The following is a 22,109-nucleotide window of genomic DNA, read 5'->3' as shown; positions in this document are numbered from 1 at the left end:
ATCTCCCTTGCTGGAGTATCATTTGTGCTGTTAATAGTCATGAAACACCCAACGCCACCCAGCGTTGTTCTTCACGTTATTCGATCTGATCCTCTGTCGGAGTTGTTTGTTATTGAAATTGTAACCACACAATACATGTCCAAGTGGAATTCGCTGCCATCCCTGCGCTCTGGAAAAGTAGAAATATCCGAATTCTGGGACTACGCCGTGTAATCTATCTATATATCTTTCTAAGTTATCTGAATACTTGTGGGCAAAGTGGAGCTGTGAGGAGGATCGGACAGAATCACGTGGGTGGATCCGGCTTTTGCTTGTAATGCCATCTTAACCCTTCTTCGATGGTACATCCTCTAGGTTTACCAATCCGAAATCTTGTTCCACTCCCATAATAGTCCCAGCCCAACGAACAAGAAACCCCTCTTTTGCATAACGACGGGGGACACACAATTGAATTGTTCCAACGTCCCTCTTCAATCACTGTCTCTACTCAATACCACCAGTCGCTCGTTTCAACACACTCTCGCAAGAAAGGGCGGCATTGGACCGACTATCGACTATATTACGAGCTTACGCCACCCGAAAAGTCAAATTTCCATTCTTCCAACCCTCCCAGCTGGATATTGGATGATCACACGTTTGACATTTAACAAATGCCTTCAACATTTCCCCGACGTTGTCCTTGGTCCGATGGCAGGACGCCAGAGGAAGTCTCAGACAATCCAACAGGAGCTTCTGGAAAAACATTCCAAGATTTTATTGCACATGTTTTTGGCTATCACCATTATCCTCATCCTCATCCTCATTCCAAGACTCTCTGGATGGAAGAGTCCAAAGGACGAGCTGGAGGAGGGGGAGAAGGAGGGGAAACACACGTGTCTGTGTGTGCTGGCGGCAGTACCAAGAATCTGAAGGGAAAGGGATGGAACACGAATACGTAAGTCTGTCACCCAGGTTCAGAATTCAAATATTCACGATTTGCACGCTGACGATTTTTTCGGGATTGTTTTTTACCAGGCTGCCGTTCCACCTAGCCGATGGTTCTCGGACTCAACCACCACCACCACCATGCCTTTTTGTTGACGACCACCCGTCAAAACCTTCTTGGGGTAGTCGTCCTTCAGCGGATGCCAAAGAAGATACGGAGTCGAGCTCAAGTGCTATTGATAAGGCTAACGGTGTTTGGAGGGTTTCCGGGAAGCGGTTGAAAAGGCAGTTTCAGTCGTACGTGCTTCGCTTACCCCATTATATCCATATTACTCGTTTACGTTTGAACTATCCCCAGTATTACTATGACAGAAGACGAACCAACGATATCAATTGGTATTTCAATTTCCATCGGATCACCTACGACAACGAGCTCTAGTGATGAAACTCTTCCACCAGAATCAACTTACACAATGACGAGTTCGAGCTCTGAAACTTCCACTTCCACTTCTTCTTCTTCTTCGTCGTCGGCCACAAGCAGTTCAACCTCAACCTCGACCTCATCTTCATCAAGTGGTTCTTCATCGTCGTCGAGCAGTTCATCATCATCCTCTTCGTCGAGCAGTTCTTCTTACTCTTTGTCAACTAGTTCCTCATCCTCCTCGTCGTAAGTTACAAGTTTTTTGAGCCATTACTCCATGGTGATTGATCATATGGCAGCTTCTCAGCATCTGAATCCTCATTCTCGTCATCGTCTACACGCACCTTCCACACTCATCGGTCCTCCTCCTTCTTTTCTATTTCAACCAGTACCTACACTACCATCTCCGCGGAATCGACACAAGCACAAACACAGACGCAAACTTTAACGAGTTTCACTACCACGACCACGTTCAACACCAGCCCAGGTACCACCACTATCACCCAATCTACCACGAGCGGTGTGCTCAATACCGGGCAACCTGGTCCAGGCTCCCGGTTCTCACAGAACAAAGGCGGGATCATCGGTATCTCTGTGGGCGGTGTTGTCTTTGTGATCGCTCTAGTCATGCTACTCTTTTTCCTATGCAGACGGTGGAGGAAATCTGCTGTAGTACTTGGAGTTCCCGTCGGGGGATCCATGACAACGGACGTTACGGGTGATGGTCTAGGTGGTAGTGGCGGAGCATTGACAGCGGGCGTTACACGCAGTGCCGGGTCTAGTTCTCGAAGGTTATTGGTGAGGGATTATTCATCTAGTGAGACTGGCCAGTGGAGGTCTCCGTTGAGTGATGAAGACATTGAAGATGCACGGCCGCCACCTTTACCGAAATCGCCTTCAACGATTATGGCTGTCGGTGGTATGGGTATAGGAAGTCAGGGGCATAGCTCGAGTGAGGAAGGAGAGGAGTTGGGGAATCTGAGCGTTAGTGGGCATGGTCATAGTTCGAGTCATTCGAATCTACATGACTATCCTTACATTCAACCCACTACTACCGGGAGTGCGGTTGAGATTGGACGGAAACCCTCCGTTGCGCGACAGAATGCGAGTGTTTCCTATATGCCCGGGTTCGGGCAGGCTGCGGAACATATGCATATCCCTGGTGGTGTCATTGACTCTTCGAGGATATCGCCCACTATTCCGGCTAAAACGCCTACTTCCCCCGTAGTCTCTATTCCTGTTGCGCCTGGTTTCTCGACGTCTTCCTCTGCCCAGGCTGGATCTCCTACTTCTCCCCCTCCTCCAAGTGCATACACAAATATGGTGTACTCATCTTCTTCACATTCCCATGACCATTCGTCTTCTGGGCATCTACATGATGATAACGGTCTTGGAGGGTTTAGAGATTACAGGAATGGAGGTTCTATGTCGTTGAAGCATACGAACACGATGATAAGTTCCAGGAGTCACACTTCCTCTTCTGAATCTCATTCTCAGTCGCATTCGCATTCACTATCGCATAACCATTCATCTCCATCTCCAATACTCCCGAGTGTCCCACGTGTACGAATACACGAAGCTTCAGCTTTTCCTCTAAACGCGGCCTTCAACTCCAATGGGAATCGGAATCGGAATCGAAGGCAATCATCATCCAGTCTAAAAGGTTTTATCATGAGATTACGTGGTGGTGACGGTGGACCTCGAACGCCGTCGTCGGGCCAGGGGTCGAGTCTGTCGAGAAGCCGGAGCTCTACTTTTTCTGGTGCTCCTCCTCCTCCAGCGTCATCGTTTTATTATCCACTTACAGCGACGACACGCGGCCCTCCTTCGTCGTTGCTTAACCCACCTTTACCACCACCACCACCACAACCACTTAGTCTGGCTTTACCTCCACCCGCGGTTCTTCATGGAGGAACGGGCAGCCTTGATCCGATGTCGTTACCGTTCCCCTCACCTGTACCAACGGAAGAATCGACTGATATTCGCGTCACGGAGGGGCTGTTGGATCCTCAGCTCGTTCTCATGTCCTCAGGTGCTGATTCTGGTGCCGATGGTGGTGGTGGTGGTATGACGTCGTTATCGTCTTCGGCAGCTCGGGGGAGAGAGATGGATGGGAGCTGGGTTTCAGATGGACTAGGTGGACTTGGAGCGACGCCTAGTTTGACCAGTTTGAGGGATCATGTTGATTATTCGAGGCCTTATCGCGGGGTGAGTGGTTGGCTTCCGCCTCATGGGTTAATTACTAACTCTTTTACTTTCTTTCTAGTTTGTATTCAACAAATTGGGAAGTTCAGCAACGTTTGATACTGTTACCACTGCCGCCACTCAGGGGCGTACTCCGGGAGTGGATACTCTGGCTTCGATCCGAGTGGATGGTGCCACACCGGCCATGAGGATTGAGGAAGGGTCTGAGTTTCCTTTTGGGATCGCACGATGACCGCGGACCGCGACCGCGTTTTACATTCTATGGTCGTCGTTTTCTTTCGTCCCCTCCTCCCCTCCCCTTTTTCATCTGGACGCCTTATTTCCAATCCTTCTCCGTTTCGTTCACCTTCACCCCTCCTTAAGGCCCTTTGACCGGCGGTCGCTTCAAGCGTCCTTTTTCTTTTTGTGCGACCACGATGACCGGTAACCGTAACCATTGTTGCTATCTAATGTCTATTCCCCCCTCCCGTTCTCATACATCTTCCTTCCCTCCTTTTCTTAATCGCTGCATCAAAACTTCTCAACGCCACTGTCACGGCCTTGTCTTTTTCTTTTATTCTATTTTACCCACCTGCTTTGTGTACACATATAGTTTCTATATCGCATTTACGCAATTCCTTTACGACCTCCTTGTTTTTTAACGACCGATCAAGGCCACTTGTTTGCTGATACACGGCTAGAAGCACGCTTTCTGATTCTCAAAAAGAGGGACGTAATTGTCGTTGTTCTCCTTATTTTAATAGATCTTAAGCTTTTGCATCACGCACTGCTTTTTATGATATTTTCCGTTCCTGCTGTCGCTTGTCACTCCTTTTTCACATACACGCGTACGGGACGTTTACTACAAATGATCAACACACGCTCACTTTTTTTTTTTAAAATCGACGATCATTTCTTATACACGCTCTTTTTTGTTTAGTTGATACCCCCACACTGTCGCTTCCCCTCACCTCATCACACACGCCGTTTTTCCAGTCACATACATTATACCTCTGAACTCGTTGTAGATAAGGATAAAGTCCATTACTTCGAACTTGTATTAGTAGTTCATTTGATAGTATTACCGGTGACCGGTTGTAAATATAATAATGTGAATACTGCTTGAACTCTCAACTTGTGGTTAGGGGGGAAAACAATTTGTATGTCAACTGAAGGATAGCTAGGAAAAGTGCACGAAGTGGCGACAAGGAAATTTCTGGGTCGGTATACTTAAAGTTAGTACATATTCCTTCGGAAAAATCACCTGCCCCTTCAGTAACAGCGGCGGTCACGTGGCTTGGTTCCAGGTTGATATATCACACCGACGCGCTCTTTTCTCGCCACTATCATCCATCTCCCAACGGTCATGGCAGACGCACAGGGTCCTTCCGCAAAAGCCCCAGTGACACCTCCCTCAAAAACTAAACCGATCCCTCCCAAACATACTCCGCACAGCCTCACAGCAGCGAGTCACCAAAGGGATGACCACTATGGAGGTAGGATCGGTACTGAGCAGCCTCCCACCGTTGCGGTAGAAACTGTAAAGCAGCATCTGGTGGAAGATTGTAATACCGCACAGTTGGTTTCATTTGAGGTCTTCGCCACCCAGATTCTTGGTCTACCGAACGATTGGAAGGTTAAGTGGTCCAAGCAGCTTCGTTCCGCTCTCGAGTTAGCCGAATGGGAGGATTACAAAACCGCTTGGTACGAAGAAACTCAGGAAGAGGGTCTCTACGCTCCCTTTTCAAAATTGTGTAATAAGGTTTTCGCCACAATTACCGGAGGACAGAATCACAAGAATTCGCTGGTGATGTACAACCATAGCACGGGTTTCCAGACAACTGGTTACACTCGACGTTCACCAGATACTGCTGTCACACTCTGGGGATGGGCGGAGAAGGCGGGGGGCAAGATCGACAGGAACAATGTTTTCGTGGGATTTTTTGATAAGCAGAAAGGGTTCAAGAAAATCTCGTGGGCACAGATGCGGATGTTCGTGGAGATCAAGAATACACCAATCGGCAAAACACTTGGCACGGAGTGTGGGTAGTCTTCTCGATTTCTATTATCCTTCCCTGATCATGACCATTTGAATGATCCAGTCGTTTCCCCATACTTCGTAAAGAAGCCTTCGAAAGCTGAGAGCTCCCAGGCTAGTAGTTCCGGTGTTGCTACTTCATCTGGTTCGAAGAAACGTGGTCGCGGTCAGTGCCTGTCTGTTTTTGTGTCAATCCAACACTAGACGTTACTTCAACAGATCCAACAGCAGTTGGTCAGACTTCTGGCCAGGGGACACAGAAGCGACAGAAGAGTTCTAAACCCACCTCTGCTCCCGGTGAGTACAGATACCTCTTACTCCACAAAAAAGCCCCGTTGAAACGTTATTACAGTTGTCTCACGGACGATTCCGAACAGCGAAGAGCGAATAGCAGGCTCACTATCGAAAGATAACGACAGCCCCGAACATGTCAGGTTGCAATGTGCTGGTTACGCTCTCGAGTTGTTGACGAGTGGTCGCATTCGATCTCATTCGTTCGGAATGCTTGTCGATGGCCCCAACGTCCAGCTTCAGTACTACGATCACTCCCTGATTGTCAAGACACATGGGATCTACTTATTCGACGAGAAGGAGCGACAGCTGTTTATCGCTGCACTTTACTGCTTTACTCAGTTTAATCCAGTGCAATGGGGTGTCATGTTGCATGGTGACGAGGAAAATCCAGAGATGGACGCTGAAGAAGAAGATGAAGATGAAGAAGCCAACAAAAAAACCGGCAAGGCATCTAGAATTGATCCATTCGCTAGGATACAATTGTTACTTGAAAAGGACGACATGAAGAAGCGTATTCGACTCCGTCGCCTGCTATTCCGCAGTCACGGAGTTATTGGCCGTGGCACGGTTGTAGTGGAGGCTGAATGCATATGTGGAAACGGGGGATGTGAATGTGATTGGAAGGGGCCCTTGATAGTGAAGATCAGCTTTCCGGCCACGAGCAGAGTTACGGAGGACGAACTGGTCAAGGATGCTCTCAGACTCGCCACAGGAAAAGATGGAGAGTGGGTTCAAAACCATCTTCCACGTATCTTGTGGTCTCACATCATGCCTTTCGGCGAGAACACTCCACAAGCGTGGCTAGCGAAACACTTCCATAAGGAATACGAGGAGCGACATGCTTGCGTCACTGTGCAGCAAAAGCTTCAGCCTATCCACGAGTTGAAGACGCCCGAAGAATTTGCTCAGGTCTTCTACGATATTCTCCAATGTATGTACTTCCGTGTCGCTTTCCTCATTCCGGAACTGAGACTGGTTTTAGGTCACCGCTGGTTGTACAAGATTGCTGAAATCTTGCACCGGGACATCAGTATGAGTAACATGATGTTTCGGCGAGATGAAGCGACGGGCGAGGTTTACGGTGTTCTCAATGATTTTGATTTGTCCTCGAGGGTTGAGGAGAATCGCAAGGCTTCCTCAAAGCAGCGCACTGGTACGAAGCCATATATGGCGTACGACCTCTTCGACAAGAAATGGAACGGTGGACATCTATACCGCCATGATTTGGAGTCCATCTTTTATGTATTATTATGCCTTTGTGTGCAGTACGCAAGCCCCGGAAAGCAGGTGGCCATTCCTGCGAAACACAAGCTTCCGCATGATTCTTGGTTCACCGGAACTTATAAACAAGTCTCTCTCGAGAAATTCAAGTTGCTTAACACACCCGAATTCGAACCTGAAGTCACCGACTTTTTTCGACACTTCATACCATGGCTGACTGGTATTCACAACCGGATTGCCTCTGGGTATATTAGCAAGTCCATCCTCACCGTATCGAAGGACCCTGGTGCCTCTTTGTTTGATATGAAGACGCTCGGTGGCCACTTCACTTATATCCCCGTCGAAGAGATCATGTCTACCTTCAAAGGAACTCACTTGAAGAAGCGAACCGACATATCACTTGTTTGACTTCATTTGGATCAATGATCATTCGGGGGGATATGCAGATGGGTTCCACAATAGTTTCACGCTTCAGTCATGCTCCTATAGTTATGAGGATGTATCATATCCGTATAATAGTTCGACCTCTTCCAGATGCATATGTAGAAAATCCCGCTCTAAACAGCAGATGAAGGCCCCGAAAACTCCGGGCGGACCGTTGATCCAGTGCATCAAGAACGCGTCGCACGCGTGTTTCCGCTTCACCCTCATCATGTCGTACTCACAGGGTCCTTGTGTCCAGACACCAGTAACTACGAGTCCATCCATAACCATTACACCAACCCATCCCACTTTAAATCCCATCGATAGTCCTCCCGCTCTCACCGAAAAATCAGCCATTGACCAAAAGCCCGGCGAGATTCACGACGGAGTTGTCGATTAACTACGAAGGCCGCCACAGAAGACGGAATGGCACCGTCCAAACTACGCAGTGGTACGAAGCCATTCAGGGCGTACGACCTCTTCAATCGCAGGTGGACTGGAGGACACCTCTACCGTCACGACCTCGAGTCCTTTTTCTATGCGTTGCTATGTCTTTGTTCGAGGTACAACGGCCCTGGAGAGCAGGCAGATGTTTCCAACAAGCCACTTCCATATAATTCTTGGTTTACGGGAACCTTTGAAGAAGTGCGGCTGACAAAAATGGACTTGCTTACTGACCTCGAATTTTACCCCGAGTCCACGGACTTCTTTCGAACGTTTACCCCATGGCTGACTGCGATACACCACTGTCTCATTTGCGGAATAGTATCCAGGACTGGATTCAAGCTGTCACATTCACTGGCAAGTCCGATGAGGACCGACGATGGCTCGACGTTCGACGAGGAAACACTTGGTGGCCACTTCACCCATATCCATGTTGAGGAGATTATGTCGACCTTCAACGAAATCAAGTTGAACCTTGATTGACTCGTTTGAATAGTGGATTATTCGGAGGGGGTCATTGCTTATAATTATACAGACGATATACATTCGATTGTCGATGGATTTCCCGTTTTCTCACAGACTACAGTTCAGTCATTAGGCGCACGTATCTATAGGGTTGTGGTGATACATCTACGATTTTTACATGCATCTGGAAGAAGTCGAAAACAACTTTGAGGATTCTCTAGAGGCTCACTTCGCGTCGCCGGAAACAATTCCCGGCGGACCGTCGGCCAGGACATAAACGCGTCGCATGCGTGTTTCCGTTTCACCATCACCAGACACCAGACACTACTACGCCATCCTTAATCATCGAGTCGACGAATCCATTTTCAGCGTCTCCCATTGATCATCCTCCCTGTCTCACCAAAAAATCAGCCATTTACCAAAAGTCCGGCGAGATTCACTGCGATGGAATCCTCGATAAATTCGGATTACCCACGAACGTCCGCACAGAACACGAAGGGGGACCCTCCAATCTGCGCACTGGTACACAGCCATTTATGGCATACGACCTCTTTAACTCTGCGTGGACTGGTGGACACCTATATCGCCATGATTTGGAGTCCATTTTTTATGTGTTGCTATACCTTTGTGTGCAGTACACGAGGCCTGGAAAGCAGGTATCCGCTTCTGCAAAACACAAGTTTCCGTACGATACTTGGTTCACCGGAACTCATGAACAAGTACGGCTCACAAAATACTTCTTGCTTAGGCAACCCAAATTCAAACCTGAACCCACGGACTTTTTTCAACACTTCGCCTCTTGGCTGACCGAGATACAGGGCCAGCTTTGTGATGGATATTGTGACTACGTCAGGTTCAGACGATCTCAGCAGATCAAATTAGATGAGGGTCTGACGTTTGACGACCAGACACTTGGTGGCCACTTCACGTATGCGATTGTTAACGGGATTATGTCGACGTTCACTGGAGTTGAGTTGAAGGAGCGAACCGAATCACTTGATTGACTCCTTCGGAGGGGGGTGCAAATGATGACAGTTGGATTCACGAGAGCTCCACGATTCAGTAATTAGGAGCATGCATCTAAAGGGTTATGAGGATGTATCATATTCATATGCTCGTTCACCTTCTTCGATCTATCTATGTATGTGTAAGATGAGACTCCGTAAACTCCGGCCCGGCGGACCGTTGGTCCAGTAAAGCAAAAACGCGTCGCACAGTGTTTCCGCTTCACCCTCATGTCGTCCTCTGTCCAGAGAACATTCACCCCTAGTCCATCCACAACTGTGACCATTACTCTCTTCGATATCCCTCCCAGTCTCACCGAAAAATCAGCCATTCACCAAAGATTCACTGCGATGAGATTCTTGATAACTTCAGATTACTCACCACCGTAGAAGATAGTAAAAAGGCGCCCTCGAAACTGCACATGTACACTGGTACGAAGCCATTTAGGGCGCACGACTTCTTCAATCGTAGATGGACTGGAGGATACCTCTACCGCCACGACCTCGAGTCCTTTTTCTACGCGTTGTTATGGCTTTGCTCACGGTACAACGGCCCTGGAAAGGCTCTCAATGATGGCGAGGCGCTTCCATATGATTCTTGGTCCACGGGAACCTCTGAAGAAGTACGGATGACAAAATGGGACTTGCTTACCGAACCCGAATTCGAACCTCAAATCACGGACTTTTTTCGAGACTTCGATTCTTGGCTGGATGAGATGCAAACCCAGCTTTTTTATGGAAATTTAGACGACGTTCACCCTCAGCAGACGCAGACACAGACCGATGTGGATTTCACGTTTGACGTTGAGACGCTTGGTGGTCATTTCACGTATGCGAATGTTAAAGGCATTATGTCAACCTTCGATGGAGTTGAGTTGGAGGAGTAAAGTGCCGAATCATTTGGTTGACTTTATTTTGGATAGAAGAGTCAAGACAAATAGAAGGTATACAGACGATTAAACGTTCTATTTTCATGATTCAGTCATCTATAGAGTTATCTGAAGATGTATCATATCCATATCCGTACACTAGACAATTCAATTTACTTTATTTTCAGTTCGTCTATCAATTCTTCGTTACGAGGCGGGTGTCAAGCTTCGAGTCGTGTTGGGCAGGCTTGCTCATTCAACAACTTCAATGGGGCAGGAATTGCTTCATGCGGCTACCCAAATCCTTCATCGATACTACAAAACAGAGGAACCGTTGCTCTAAGCATATACACCTATCAGAGTCCGTAACTGTAGCTACGAGTGGCCTCGAGTAACCTCAGGACGCCGTGACCCACCGTCCCCGGGCCACACTCAGAATCGGAGATTCTGTGAGTTCCTCAAGCTTTCAAGTTGTGGGCTCCCCCCACGAACTCCGAGTCGATCCTGGCAAAGAAATATTGAAACTTCCACCGGTACCCAACGTTACGCTTTGTTGCACCTCGAGGGTTGAAGGGAAGGGTTGGATTCCGAAAGTCAAGAGATCTAACCGTGAAGCATGGGCTAACTGAAAAACCGTTACCGTTAAGTTATGTTGAATCTCGGGGCCAAATAACGTCGCCAAAATAAACGCGAATTAAGTTTGAAGGGTGGAAAGTGGAATAGCTTCGCATCGATGATTTCCTACTGAGGAAATTTACTGGCCAGGAAGTACTGAAAGGGACGTGATGATTCTGAACAAAGGACGGATGTCATTACAGCAAAAATTGTACGATTGAATAACAACGAAGTGTCTGAAGGAATCACGATGAACGGTGATATGGATAACGCATGGTGACATTGCACATATCCAGAAAACTTCTCCCGAGATCAAGAACCTTGCAACCAACGTAAAAAGACATGGATTGATGAATCAGATGGGATAACATACCTCTGCCTGAACGACTCGATGGACCTCATGCACGTGCGATCAGGATCGCCACTCAAATCAAAGGTAAAACCTGTGTAGACCCATGATCCACGATTATGATGTACCGGGGTGCTGAGAATTTGATGTGGAAGTCAGCTTTCGATGGCCGACAACCTCCACACCAGCCACCGTTCGAATTGAACCTCACGAGGCTGGGTAGACATTAGACGGTGGTTTGGTTTACGACTCAGAAGACGAAGGCGGCTCACATACTCGAGTTCTTGTTCAATGCCTTGACTTCAGGAACGTAACAATGAAGCCCTGCAGCCACGCATTCTGCCTCTGCCACCACCGAGTGTCCGCATGGATCAAGTGACCAGTAGTAGAGGTTCGTTCACGGAACCTCACCCAGTTATGTCAGGGAAACTTGCGGAGAACCACGAAAAGGGGCATATGAAAAAATGGCAAGGATGACTGAATCAATCGTGCGCTTCAGAAGGGGGATAGTAAATATCACTAGGGGTAAGTTCGAGGACTACGATAGATAGTTGTCCTGGGAAAAGAAAGATCAGTAAGACCGTCAGACTCCACAGGGAAGAGATCACATTCCGTAAACCTTTTCCAGGGGGAACATTTAACGTGCTAAAGACACGAAACGCTTGAGCTAACCAGACGAAAGCCTGTTTTTGTTTGTAGGGTGGGACTAAATCGAAGCTGAACAGCGGTTTGGCCAGATCGTGGGGTGGTCGGGTATTTGACACCTGAGGGGATACCTGGGTAAGTGAGAGGGTAAGGTTGGATTTAGAATCGAACGTACCGCCATCCTCCCATCATTCATGAAAACTCGACTATCGATACATTTACGACTTCCAATGCAGCGTCGACTTCAAGTTCGGGAAATCTGCCTATGCGTGTGCAAGAAGCTTCGGGAGAATGAGACCATCCAAAGTCTGGCCCGCAAGCATGATGCTGATACAAATCCACGGTCAGGAAGAGAATGGAATGGCGTTGAACCAACTTGAAGCTTCGTCGAAAGCTGCGATGACTAATAGTATTGACTCGAGGCTCCATTCATGAAGGTGAATCCACACGCGCCGAAGGAAAGAGGGTGGTACCGTGTACGGATTGAGCAGCTATCTACTTAGAAGTTAACTTCAATAACTAAATAGAAACCAAGACAGAGACGCACCGAGGTAACATGAAAAGTAAGATACTTCAACAACGCTCGTCGACAACGCGGATGACTTTGAATGAAATGTTGTATTGAGATCAGCTCTGTACGTTTGGAGTTAGTAACGAAACCATTCCAGATGCTGTTGAACTCACCGTCATGAAAGAAATCACAGGTACGGCAAGCTTCCATGCACAAAAGGTGTCAACAGTAATAGAGCACCTTCCGCCGACTCGAGCATCAGAACGGCGTGTATGAATTGACTATGAAAAGAAAAAAAAACATTATCAGGCTAGGGCTAGAACGAACAACGCGATAGTGGGAAAAGAGTACGTACCAGGTAAATAGATTTCATGGCCGCGTCAAACGCCAAGATGGTGGTGGTAAGGAAGAGAGCCGGTGGGAAATTCAGTCGAAGGCTTTTCAAACTCATCCATGCATTCACGAGCTCAGGCTACAATCGATCCAATATCAATACCGGCGAGCAGTCGTCAAATACGCTCTCCTCAACTGTGCTACATCGTCGTCCTCGTCACAAACAGGATACACTCCCGAATAATGTAAAGCAGCCTTGATACACGGAGCACAACAAATGCCCACATCTCTAGCACATGGAGCACTTGAATTCGTCCGGCTCTTTGACACCTTCCTCCAGCCACCCATCTTTTGAATCTGCCACAAAGTCGTATGGAGGGTCTCCGAGGTCCTCTTCGTCTTCAAACGATGTGTCCTCAGGGTAGATGTCGGGGTCTTGACAGCCACCTCCACAGCCCTGCAAGGCTAGCTCGTCTTCCCAATTATCTTCGCGTTTTTCATGATCATCCTCATCGTCTTCGTCATCATGAATTCGCGATGGAGGGCTGCGTAATCAACGTGCTGAAGGAGCCGAGAGGAAATGAATTACGCGGCCCGTTTGAGGTAGAAGAAGGCAACAGGACCACCGGCAGAGTTGAAAAGCTTATCGCATGCGACGCAGTAGTGGTGGCCAAGGGTTTTCGAGGTAGTGCTGTGCGGAGGGTGAGGTAAGTTTGGCATTCAATATCGATGGGCACTTATCACACACAAAGTATTCTTATTTAGGAACTTTTTATGGCGGATGTCGCATCAAGGATGGCTTTCCGTAGCCTACGGATTTCGCGACGTTATCCGTGGTCGTAGAAGTACTCGTTGCAAGGCGCGCATTAGGAGGTCGATTCATGGTAGTCTTCTTCTGACATGTTTATGGATGAAGGGGTGATGGTAGTTGGAAGTTCCGAGTTAATCTTCAGCTGGGAGTGGGGGTGAGGATGGTTGTCTGAGACTATACACCAATATAGGATCTAACTACCCAGATCAAACCCCGTGCTCGAGAGCCAATTCATGCTGGCCAGAAACTGTCAGTAACTTCGCCACCGTCACAATGTCATTCTATCAGGACTGAATCGTGAGAATGACAGGTGCTGCCGTGTGCGGCTGTACTTTCTCAAACAACAGCATGTCGACGCACCCCCGACCTCTATCCACCATCATCCAACTCGCAATAGGTCTTCTCTATGCCCGGGTCGTCCCAAATCTACTCTTTCCAGGCTGGAAACCAACACATACTCAACAATGCCCGCGACACCAGGATAGGAAATGCGGTATTCAATAACGTCGGTCGCGATCTGTTCAATCAGAATCTTTATACTGGAAATCGTGGGTAACCATTGTATGTTTCTTTCAGTGGAAACAACTAACGGTTTATTCTGCAGCACTTTGGGAAGCGATCGCAGACGTCGGAGCATCTCATAATTCGGAACAACAGGTTGACCGGGGCCGTTGTCTCCCTGGAACTCGTAAAGCAGTTCTCAAACTGATTCGGCAATGGGGAGTTTCCAACTGCGAGAGTATGCCAATTTGTTGGCTTTCTGGCGCTGCGGGTGTAGGAAAGTCAGCCATCGCATTGACTGTTGCCGAAGAATGCGAGAAAGATGGCCTCGTGGCCTCGTTCTTCTTTTTCAGATCGGACCCCAAGCGAAACAATCCTTCATCCCTCATTCTATCCATCACACATGGCCTCGTAGTGACAAGGCCACATTTGAAGCCCTTCGTTGACCAGAGAATCGCTGCTGATCCTCGGATCCTCAAGGCTAGGCTGGAAGATCAGTACAAGGAACTCATCCTAGAAAATCTGAATCATCCTCCCCCGTCATCTGCTCACAGGGTCCCCAACCTGGTCATCATCGATGGCCTGGATGAATGTGGTGATGCTGCCATGCAGCGCCGTGTCCTCTCCATCATTTTTGCCACATATCAACAACCATACCACTACCCTATACGGTTTCTCATATGCAGCCGTCCTGAATCCTGGATTCGACAAGAATTTAGTTGTTTCAGTGACCTGACCAAACATATCGAACTGGATGATTCTTTCTGCCCCCATTACGACATTGAACTTTATCTCAATCAGCAGTTCCAGGAGATCCAAGAAGATCCAAGCTATTCGCAGGTTGTATTCCCAAACCCGTGGCCATCTCCCCATCATGTTCGGTTCCTGGTTCGGAAAGCTGACGGTCAATTCATTTTTGTGATAACTGCCATGAAGTTTGTCAAGATGGAGTACACGCTTCCAACTGATCAGCTTTGCATTATCCTCAATACTATATCCAATCCTTCCTCTGTATCTTTGATTCATTCGCCCTTCAATGATCTCGACCAACTTTATCTTGTGGTATTGCGTGCCAACCCTGACTGTGATAAGCGTCTGCTCCCTGTTCTTGCGGTGATCACCATAACTCCAAAATCATCTCCAGCATTCATTGAACTTTTACTTGGGCTCTCTTCTGGCACGGTGGCTCAGACATTACGTGCGATGCACTCGGTACTCAATGTCCGTGGTTGGGAAGATGACATTGGCATTTACCACCAATCTTTCACCGATTTCCTTTTCAGCCAGGCACGTTCAAGGGAGTTCTACATCGACCAATCGATGTGGAAGGACTCCCTGGCCTGTCGGTGGACTAGACTCCTTACCAAGCGGTGTAGAGATGATCCTGGGTTGCTAGGGACCGCACGCTCAGCTTACTCGAGTTCTTTACGAAAATTGGTACAACGCTGGAGCGGTCGCCTTTATCAAGTGGGTCGTATCAGTAGTGTGCTGATGTCGGAGGTGGATGCTTTCTACCACGTGGCTTTGTCTATTTCCGCAGAGTTAGTGGGTCACGACATGCTCCTTCGGACACTTGCGGCAATTCTACTACCATCCCGTGGGTCAAACTCACCTGCTTTCATCCGATTTTTGGTTGGACTCCGGAGAGAGGATTTAAATCAGACATTGCAAGCAATGGACACAATTATTCACGTGGATCAACAATTTGGTTTCCAATCCATTTCTCTTGTTGTCTCCACACATTACACATTCCGGGATTTCGTCTTCTCCCGTTCTCGGTCAAAGGAGTTTTTCATCGAAAAACGCTATCATAGCAACCTCCTTGCACTGAAATGCCTCCGTTTTTTGCGGAGGGATGTAGTCCCTTGGAGCGAAGATAGGGTTTTAGTCATGGAAAATTGGGCTCGCATCTGCACTGACGTCGACAATCCTACTAGTGAGGAATTGTTGTTCGAACTCTACCATATGGACTTAGGTGGTGCCTTCGCGAAGTCTCCCAACTGCCTGCATCGCCTTCTTTGTGACTTCAAAATGATCTCAACTTGGCTAGAATCTAAAGTAAGTCATGCATCCTGTGAGGAGTTGTGATGAAGTTCACTTAAGCTTGTTTCTAGACCAACACCGCCGATCTTTTGGATCAGTTTAAAAGCATTCAACGCGGATTTCACATTCGAAGCACAACATTCCCCAATGACGTCATTGCTCCAATAATCCTCTCAATCGTCGATTGGTGGCAGTCTTCAAATCCTGAGGGTGAAACAATTCACGTCGAACGGATGATGGATTCTGGCATGAACTATGCCCAGTACCAGGAATTGCGTAGATTGGCTACGATCAGATTGCGCTCAGCCGAGTTTTGCCGGTGCGAGTCAAGCTCTGCATTTGATTCTAATTGCGTTTCGACTCTGATCCCTGGTATAACGGACATGTATCACGTCAATATCCCAGCTGGCTGTGCTCAAGTTTTCAAAAGACTTGTAGCCAGTTTGGACACACACAAAACACAAGATTTGACCATCCTGCGCCGCGATCTCACTTGCCACCTATTGGTGAAGTGTCCACGTCTAATTGCAAAATGTCTTCCCTTACCTGAACTACTTCCCCACTTTCGGATGCTCTTGGATTTTGCTAAGACATTGGGATTGGGCAACCATGACCCAAGGAAATTCGAGATGCCGAGGAAGAAGCTACTGTCGTGGCTCGAGGTATGGCCTTCAGCTACATCATTCTTTCATTGTATTCACACGCATTTTTAGAAGTTCCCTCCCGATTGTGCCTATGAAGTTGAAACTCTAAGAAAAGACCTCCTTTCTCTAATGCCTATGCAACTTGATGAATGATTTCTTCGCATTTCGTTGAATTGACTATGATCCATCTGCCAGACGGCATGCAGGTTGCTTTGTTCTGGGGAATACTTGGCATCCATCGCATTAGAGTACCACTTGGCAGTCAGAGCGTTTAGCTACGGTATCACTTCGGCTGTCGAGTTGTCTGCATCCATATTCACACAAGATTATATATAACATTGAACTCGATTGAAGATTTTGGCTATTCTTGCACATTCCAATGACACAAAATAAGCAGGTCCTTCGAATATGCATATGCATTATCCGAAAGTTACTGTAAGCCCTTCCCCCCCAGAAATGGTCATTCCGCAACCTCTTCAAGCCTGCAGATGACTTCCCCCTTCAGGCCGTGAAATGTTGGGCTTCGTGTTCGTGATGCTTAATAATCCGTATCCGAAATCCAAGTCGTCTACCCTCCATTGTAATGTCAACAGTGAGGTGCTCAATCCGAGTGCAGCAATCATCCACATCCATACCGTTGTCTTCAACCACACCCATGATAGACCAGTCTCTCGATGGCCTCCAGTCACCAAAGTCGACGCCAGAGGAGGACGAAAGATCCATCTACATAGAATCTCCACTTTAAGCATTGGATGGTAAGAAAGTGTGATCCTGGAGACCAGACAGGTCAGGCAGAGGGACCTAGTTAGTAGGAGCAACCATACGGTCAGCGACGGGCATCTTGTGAAAAATAAAGCCACTTACACCGATGGAACGAACATTTTGAACTATCTCAAGCACAGGATATCCCATCACACGTGGCCAAAATCACCTGGCAATGTTTGGTAAACCATCGGAAACCGGGGAGGGAGGGTGTGCAAAGATAGACAGGGGGAGATCAAATCTCTCGCGAGGTTCCTCAATGAATGAGAAATCCTTGTCTCCGAGAGGGTGGTGAATGTCGCCGGGACGGGGTTGAGGACCATCCAGCGTACAGTCATCGAAGACAATGTAAGAGGGAGGAGAGTATACCTCCACAATGTTGCCCTCATTAAGCAACACATGAAGGAAGTGGGACCTATCAGAAGCGAACATACAATCAGTTATGCATATCCAATGGCAAAATCAAGACATACTAATACCATCCTCCTTCAAGAAGAAACAATCTCAACGATAACGGAATCCCATCGAACACGCAAAATCGGTCGTGGTTCGGTGCTTGAAGTTCCCACAAGAGCTCATCATCCTCCAAGAAACCAGGGGTAGCACGGAAGCCTTGGCGCTACGCAATCCTCCTCCGTCGTTGGAACCAAGAGACCAATAGTATAGGTTCGTGTCCGGTAGCCGAACAAGGGAACCATGGAAACTGGCGCATGAAAAGACAACAGGGAAGATCCCAATTCTTGAAAGCATGGGTGTAAACTTGAGATAAACGGTAACCGAAACACCTAAGGGAAGGAACAGATCAGTAAGGTCAACCGAATCGAGAGACGAAATAGACACAACCGTTATCATTCCATCCATCCTGATGCCAAATCAACGATAGTTTTCCGTCCATATGATTGGTCTAAACCGAAGGTGAGGAGGTGTTTGACCAACTCATGGACCATCCAGGTAGTTGAAACCTAGAGCTAGGTAAATCCAACATTTTTGGGATTGGAGCCGGACGATCGATGTACACTCCGTGCCATGCAATATAGATTGTGCGCTTGGTTCGAGAGCAAGTCGACGTTGATGCAAAGGTGTTCGAAAACCTGAAAGTAGACAAATCAATGTGAATCCTAAAGTCAAACAAAAACTCCATCACCCATACCTGTGACTTCGCCCTTCTACGAGAGGCTCTTTCATCCCATCACCGAGGCGGGTGATGCTAAACATGTCCTCCAACTGCCAACAAATCCCTCATCTCCCTCAATTCCTATCACTGAGCTTTCGCATATGCATATCGACTTGAGCCCAAAAGCTTGATCCTCCCGGTTATTAGGCCCTACTGAAGAAGAAACAGAAACATCTTCAGCCAGGAAGAACACCCACATGGGTATGGCATACCTCGCGGCATCATAAGAGGGCCACCATTGGACCATCCCGCCACCCATTTACTGGCAGAGGCTCGCACACGAGCATCGGATTCGCCGAAAATACCCATTCCATTCATGAAGGTGAATCCACAGGTTCTTGCGCCAAAGGAAAGAGGGTGGTATGGAGTGGGCGGGTATCTACTTAGAAGTTTACTTCAATAATAACAAAAAAAAATAGAAACCAAGACAGAGACGCACCAAGGCAACCTGAAAAGCACTAAGATACTGCAACAATGCTCATCAACAACGTGGATGACTTTGAATGAAACGGTGTACTGGGGTCAGCTCTGTACGTTTGGAGTTAATAACGAATCATTCTAGATGCTGTTAAGCTTACTGTCATGAGAGAAAAAAGTATGGGATCATTGGAGTCGTTGAACGCGTGAAGTTGCGCACAACTTGCATGCCTGCAAATGGAGGTCGAGGTTTTATAATCAAGACAAGTCGGTAAACAAGCAAAGCCATGCACTTGATTCAAGAGAGATTGATGCATTGTTCGACACCTGCAAAAGCTGAATTAGGGTCGATTTGGCAGTGACTGACACCTGGGCTGAATCATACATACTTGCCTCCTTCATGCCTCCTTTGCATCACGACCTGGTATGATCACGTCTGTTAGTGGACTCGGCCTAGCCATGAACTTCATGCACAAGAGCAATAGAGCACCTTCCGTCGAGCTCACGGAAGAATCAGAACGGCGTGTATGACTATGAAAATGAAAAAAAAAATAATTATCAGGCTAGGGCTAGAACTAAAAACGCGATAGTGGAAAAAGAGTTTGTACCAGGTAAATAGATTTCATCGCCGTGTCAAACGCCGTGGTGGTAAGGAAGAGAGCCTCGGGCGGTGGACCGTTGGTTTAGTACAGCATCACACGTGTGTTTCCGCTTCACCATCATGTCGTCCTCTGTCCAGAGAACGGTCACCCCGAATCTATCTACAACTGTGGCTATTACGCCAACCAATCACATTTTAGCATCCGCCTTTGATAGCCCTCCCGGTCTCACTGAAAAAGCAGAGCCCGGCGAGTTCCACTGCGATGAGATTCTCGATAACTTCAGATTACTCACGAGGATCACCGTAGAAGACGAAAAGGCAACCTCAAAACTACACACTGGTACGAAGCCATTTAGGGCGTACGACCTCTTCAATCGCAGATGGACTGGAGGACACATCTACTGCCACGACCTCGAATCTTTTTTCTATGTGCTCTTATGTCTCTGTTCGAGGTACAAGGGTCCTGGAGAGCAGGTGGACGTTTCCAACAAGCCACTTCCATATGATTCTTGGTTCACTGCAACGTATGAGCAAGTACGACTGACAAAAATGGACTTGCTTACTGAACCCCGATTCGAACCTGAAGTCACGGACTTTTTTCGTCATTTCGAGTCTTGGCTGGCTCGGATGCACGACCAGCTTTGACGGATATCATGCCTACAGACGATCTAAGCAGAGGGCCAATGCAGGTCTCACGTTCGATGATCAGACACTTGGTGGCCACTTCACATATGTGGATGTTAAAGGGATTATGGTGACCTTCAAGGGAATTGAGTGAACTACCGAACCAGTTGCTTGATTTTGGAGGTTCATTCGGAGCGACATGCAGACAATGGAAGTTGGATTCACGAGGTTTTTTAGTAATAGTAGGAGCAGGTAATAATTCAAAAACTGGGCCGGGCGGACCGCTAGGTTCAGTATGACAAAAACGCGTCACACGTGTGTTTCCGTATCCCATCATGTCGTACTCACAATGTCCTGCTGTCCAGACACCAGTAGCTAGGAGTCCATTCACAACCATTACCGTTCCGACCAATCTCATTATAACCCCCATCGACAGTCCTCCCGGTCTCATCGAAAAAGCAGCCATTCACCAAAAGCCCAGCGAAATTCACACTGGTATTCTTGATAGCTGCGATTTACTCACGGTAGAGGACAAAACGGCATCCTACAATCTGCGCAGTGGTACAGAGCCACTTATGGCCTATGACCTCTCCGATCGCAGATGGACTGGAGGACGCCTTTACCGCCACGACCTCGAGTCTTTTTTCTATGCACTGTTATGTCTTTGTTCGCGGTACAAGGGTCCTGGAGAGCAGGTGGATGTCTCTGACAAGCCACTTCCATATGATTCTTGGTTCACGGGAACCTATGAACAAGTACGGCTCACGAAAAGGGATTTGGTCACCAAAGGCACAGTCAACTTTACGATCACACCCTTTTTTCGAGACTTCACTTCATGGCTGATTGAGATGCACAATTGTCTTGTTTGCGGTAATATATCTAGGGAAGTGTTTAACCTGGCGCGTCTAAGGGCGACCGTCATCAGCGATGGCTCGACAGCGTTTGACGATGAGACGCTTGGTGGCCACTTCACCTATGCCCGTGTTAAGGAGATTATGTTGGCCTTCACGGAACTCAGCTGGAGGCACAAACTGCCACATAGGGATACATGCGGGGGACATGCAGACAATAGACATTGGATTTCTTGAGGGGCCTGGAAAGGAGCTGGCCGTGTTAATCCCGTTCGATTGTGGCGTTTTTCAACACTTCACCTCTTGGCTGACCCAAATGCAGGGCCAGCTTTTTTGTGGATATTGGGACTACTTTAGGTTCAAATGATTTCAGCACATCAAAGATATTGGCGACCTTCAACGTCGGAATTGAGGTTTATCGATATCGATTAGTGTACTCTTCGCAAACAGCGTTCAAGCCGAGTCCGGAAGGTCAGACCCTCTGTTAAGATTCCGAGAACTCCGGGCAGACCGTTGGTCCAGTATGACAGCAAAAAAAAAGTGTGCGACACGTGTTCCCGTATCACCATCATGTCGCGTTCACAAAGTGTTTCCGTCCAGATGAGTCTGTCCATTACGCCGACCTATCTCATTTCAGCTCCCGTTGATAGTCCCATTCTCACCGACAAAGCAGCCATTTACCAAAATTCCGGCGGCGAGATTCACAATGGAGTTCTCGATAACTTCGATTCACTCGCGAAGGTCACCACGGGAGAGGATGGAAGGGCACTCTCCAAGTTGTACAGTGGTACAGAACCATATATGGCCTATGACCTCTTCGATCGCAAATTGACTAGAGGACACCTCTACTGCCATGATTTAGAGTCCATTTTTTATGTGTTGCTATGCCTTTGTGTGCAGTACACGAACCCTGGAAAACAGGTGTCTGCTTCTGCAAAACG

The 22,109-nt window shown here is 47.7% G+C and overlaps 9 protein-coding genes across 10 annotated transcripts; 7 read left to right on the top strand and 2 right to left on the bottom strand.

Annotated features, from left to right (window-relative positions):
* The first annotated feature begins 228 nt into the window (after positions 1-228).
* On the top strand, positions 229-4,656 carry E1B28_002816 (uncharacterized protein). The gene is made up of 6 exons (XM_043159762.1): positions 229-934; positions 1,015-1,221; positions 1,283-1,320; positions 1,384-1,591; positions 1,645-3,553; positions 3,612-4,656. The coding sequence occupies exons 1-6, from the start codon at positions 651-653 to the stop codon at positions 3,780-3,782; spliced, it is 2,817 nt and encodes a 938-aa protein (XP_043003368.1). The 5' UTR covers positions 229-650; the 3' UTR covers positions 3,783-4,656.
* A 179-nt stretch (positions 4,657-4,835) lies between these two features.
* On the top strand, positions 4,836-7,638 carry E1B28_002815 (uncharacterized protein). The gene is made up of 5 exons (XM_043159761.1): positions 4,836-5,571; positions 5,632-5,733; positions 5,787-5,864; positions 5,920-6,792; positions 6,844-7,638. The coding sequence occupies exons 1-5, from the start codon at positions 4,896-4,898 to the stop codon at positions 7,488-7,490; spliced, it is 2,376 nt and encodes a 791-aa protein (XP_043003367.1). The 5' UTR covers positions 4,836-4,895; the 3' UTR covers positions 7,491-7,638.
* Positions 7,639-8,701: 1,063 nt separating this feature from the next.
* E1B28_002814 (uncharacterized protein) lies at positions 8,702-9,550 on the top strand. Of its 2 annotated transcripts, XM_043159760.1 has the most exons (3): positions 8,702-9,099; positions 9,163-9,267; positions 9,323-9,550. In XM_043159760.1, the coding sequence occupies exons 1-3, from the start codon at positions 8,951-8,953 to the stop codon at positions 9,390-9,392; spliced, it is 324 nt and encodes a 107-aa protein (XP_043003366.1). In that variant the 5' UTR covers positions 8,702-8,950; the 3' UTR covers positions 9,393-9,550. The 2 variants fall into 2 exon arrangements, with proteins under 2 accessions (XP_043003366.1, XP_043003365.1); XM_043159759.1 differs by having other exon boundaries at positions 9,163-9,550.
* A 290-nt stretch (positions 9,551-9,840) lies between these two features.
* E1B28_002813 (uncharacterized protein) lies at positions 9,841-10,305 on the top strand (the record flags this gene model as incomplete). Its single annotated transcript, XM_043159758.1, has 1 exon — positions 9,841-10,305. The coding sequence occupies one exon, from the start codon at positions 9,841-9,843 to the stop codon at positions 10,303-10,305; it is 465 nt and encodes a 154-aa protein (XP_043003364.1).
* A 1,428-nt stretch (positions 10,306-11,733) lies between these two features.
* E1B28_002812 (uncharacterized protein) lies at positions 11,734-12,092 on the bottom strand (the record flags this gene model as incomplete). The annotated part of the gene is made up of 2 exons (XM_043159757.1): positions 11,734-12,015; positions 12,072-12,092. The coding sequence occupies 2 exons, from the start codon at positions 12,090-12,092 to the stop codon at positions 11,734-11,736; spliced, it is 303 nt and encodes a 100-aa protein (XP_043003363.1).
* A 937-nt stretch (positions 12,093-13,029) lies between these two features.
* On the bottom strand, positions 13,030-13,460 carry E1B28_002811 (uncharacterized protein; the record flags this gene model as incomplete). The annotated part of the gene is made up of 2 exons (XM_043159756.1): positions 13,030-13,285; positions 13,330-13,460. The coding sequence occupies 2 exons, from the start codon at positions 13,458-13,460 to the stop codon at positions 13,030-13,032; spliced, it is 387 nt and encodes a 128-aa protein (XP_043003362.1).
* On the top strand, positions 13,397-17,061 carry E1B28_002810 (uncharacterized protein). Its single transcript, XM_043159755.1, has 6 exons — positions 13,397-13,447; positions 13,506-13,800; positions 13,862-14,099; positions 14,156-16,110; positions 16,167-16,757; positions 16,809-17,061. The coding sequence occupies exons 3-6, from the start codon at positions 13,958-13,960 to the stop codon at positions 16,890-16,892; spliced, it is 2,772 nt and encodes a 923-aa protein (XP_043003361.1). The 5' UTR covers positions 13,397-13,447; positions 13,506-13,800; positions 13,862-13,957; the 3' UTR covers positions 16,893-17,061.
* A 2,752-nt stretch (positions 17,062-19,813) lies between these two features.
* On the top strand, positions 19,814-20,338 carry E1B28_002809 (uncharacterized protein; the record flags this gene model as incomplete). Its single annotated transcript, XM_043159754.1, has 1 exon — positions 19,814-20,338. One exon carries the CDS (start codon positions 19,814-19,816, stop codon positions 20,336-20,338), a length of 525 nt encoding a protein of 174 aa, XP_043003360.1.
* A 314-nt stretch (positions 20,339-20,652) lies between these two features.
* On the top strand, positions 20,653-21,405 carry E1B28_002808 (uncharacterized protein; the record flags this gene model as incomplete). The annotated part of the gene is made up of 1 exon (XM_043159753.1): positions 20,653-21,405. The coding sequence occupies one exon, from the start codon at positions 20,653-20,655 to the stop codon at positions 21,403-21,405; it is 753 nt and encodes a 250-aa protein (XP_043003359.1).
* Between the last annotated feature and the right edge of the window lie 704 nt (positions 21,406-22,109).

The sequence above is a fragment of the Marasmius oreades genome, chromosome 10, assembly GCF_018924745.1.
Source record: "Marasmius oreades isolate 03SP1 chromosome 10, whole genome shotgun sequence".
NCBI lineage: Eukaryota > Fungi > Basidiomycota > Agaricomycetes > Agaricales > Marasmiaceae > Marasmius > Marasmius oreades.
The sequence above is the reverse complement of the archived record's forward strand: the minus strand, read 5'-3'. Positions and strand labels throughout refer to the sequence as shown.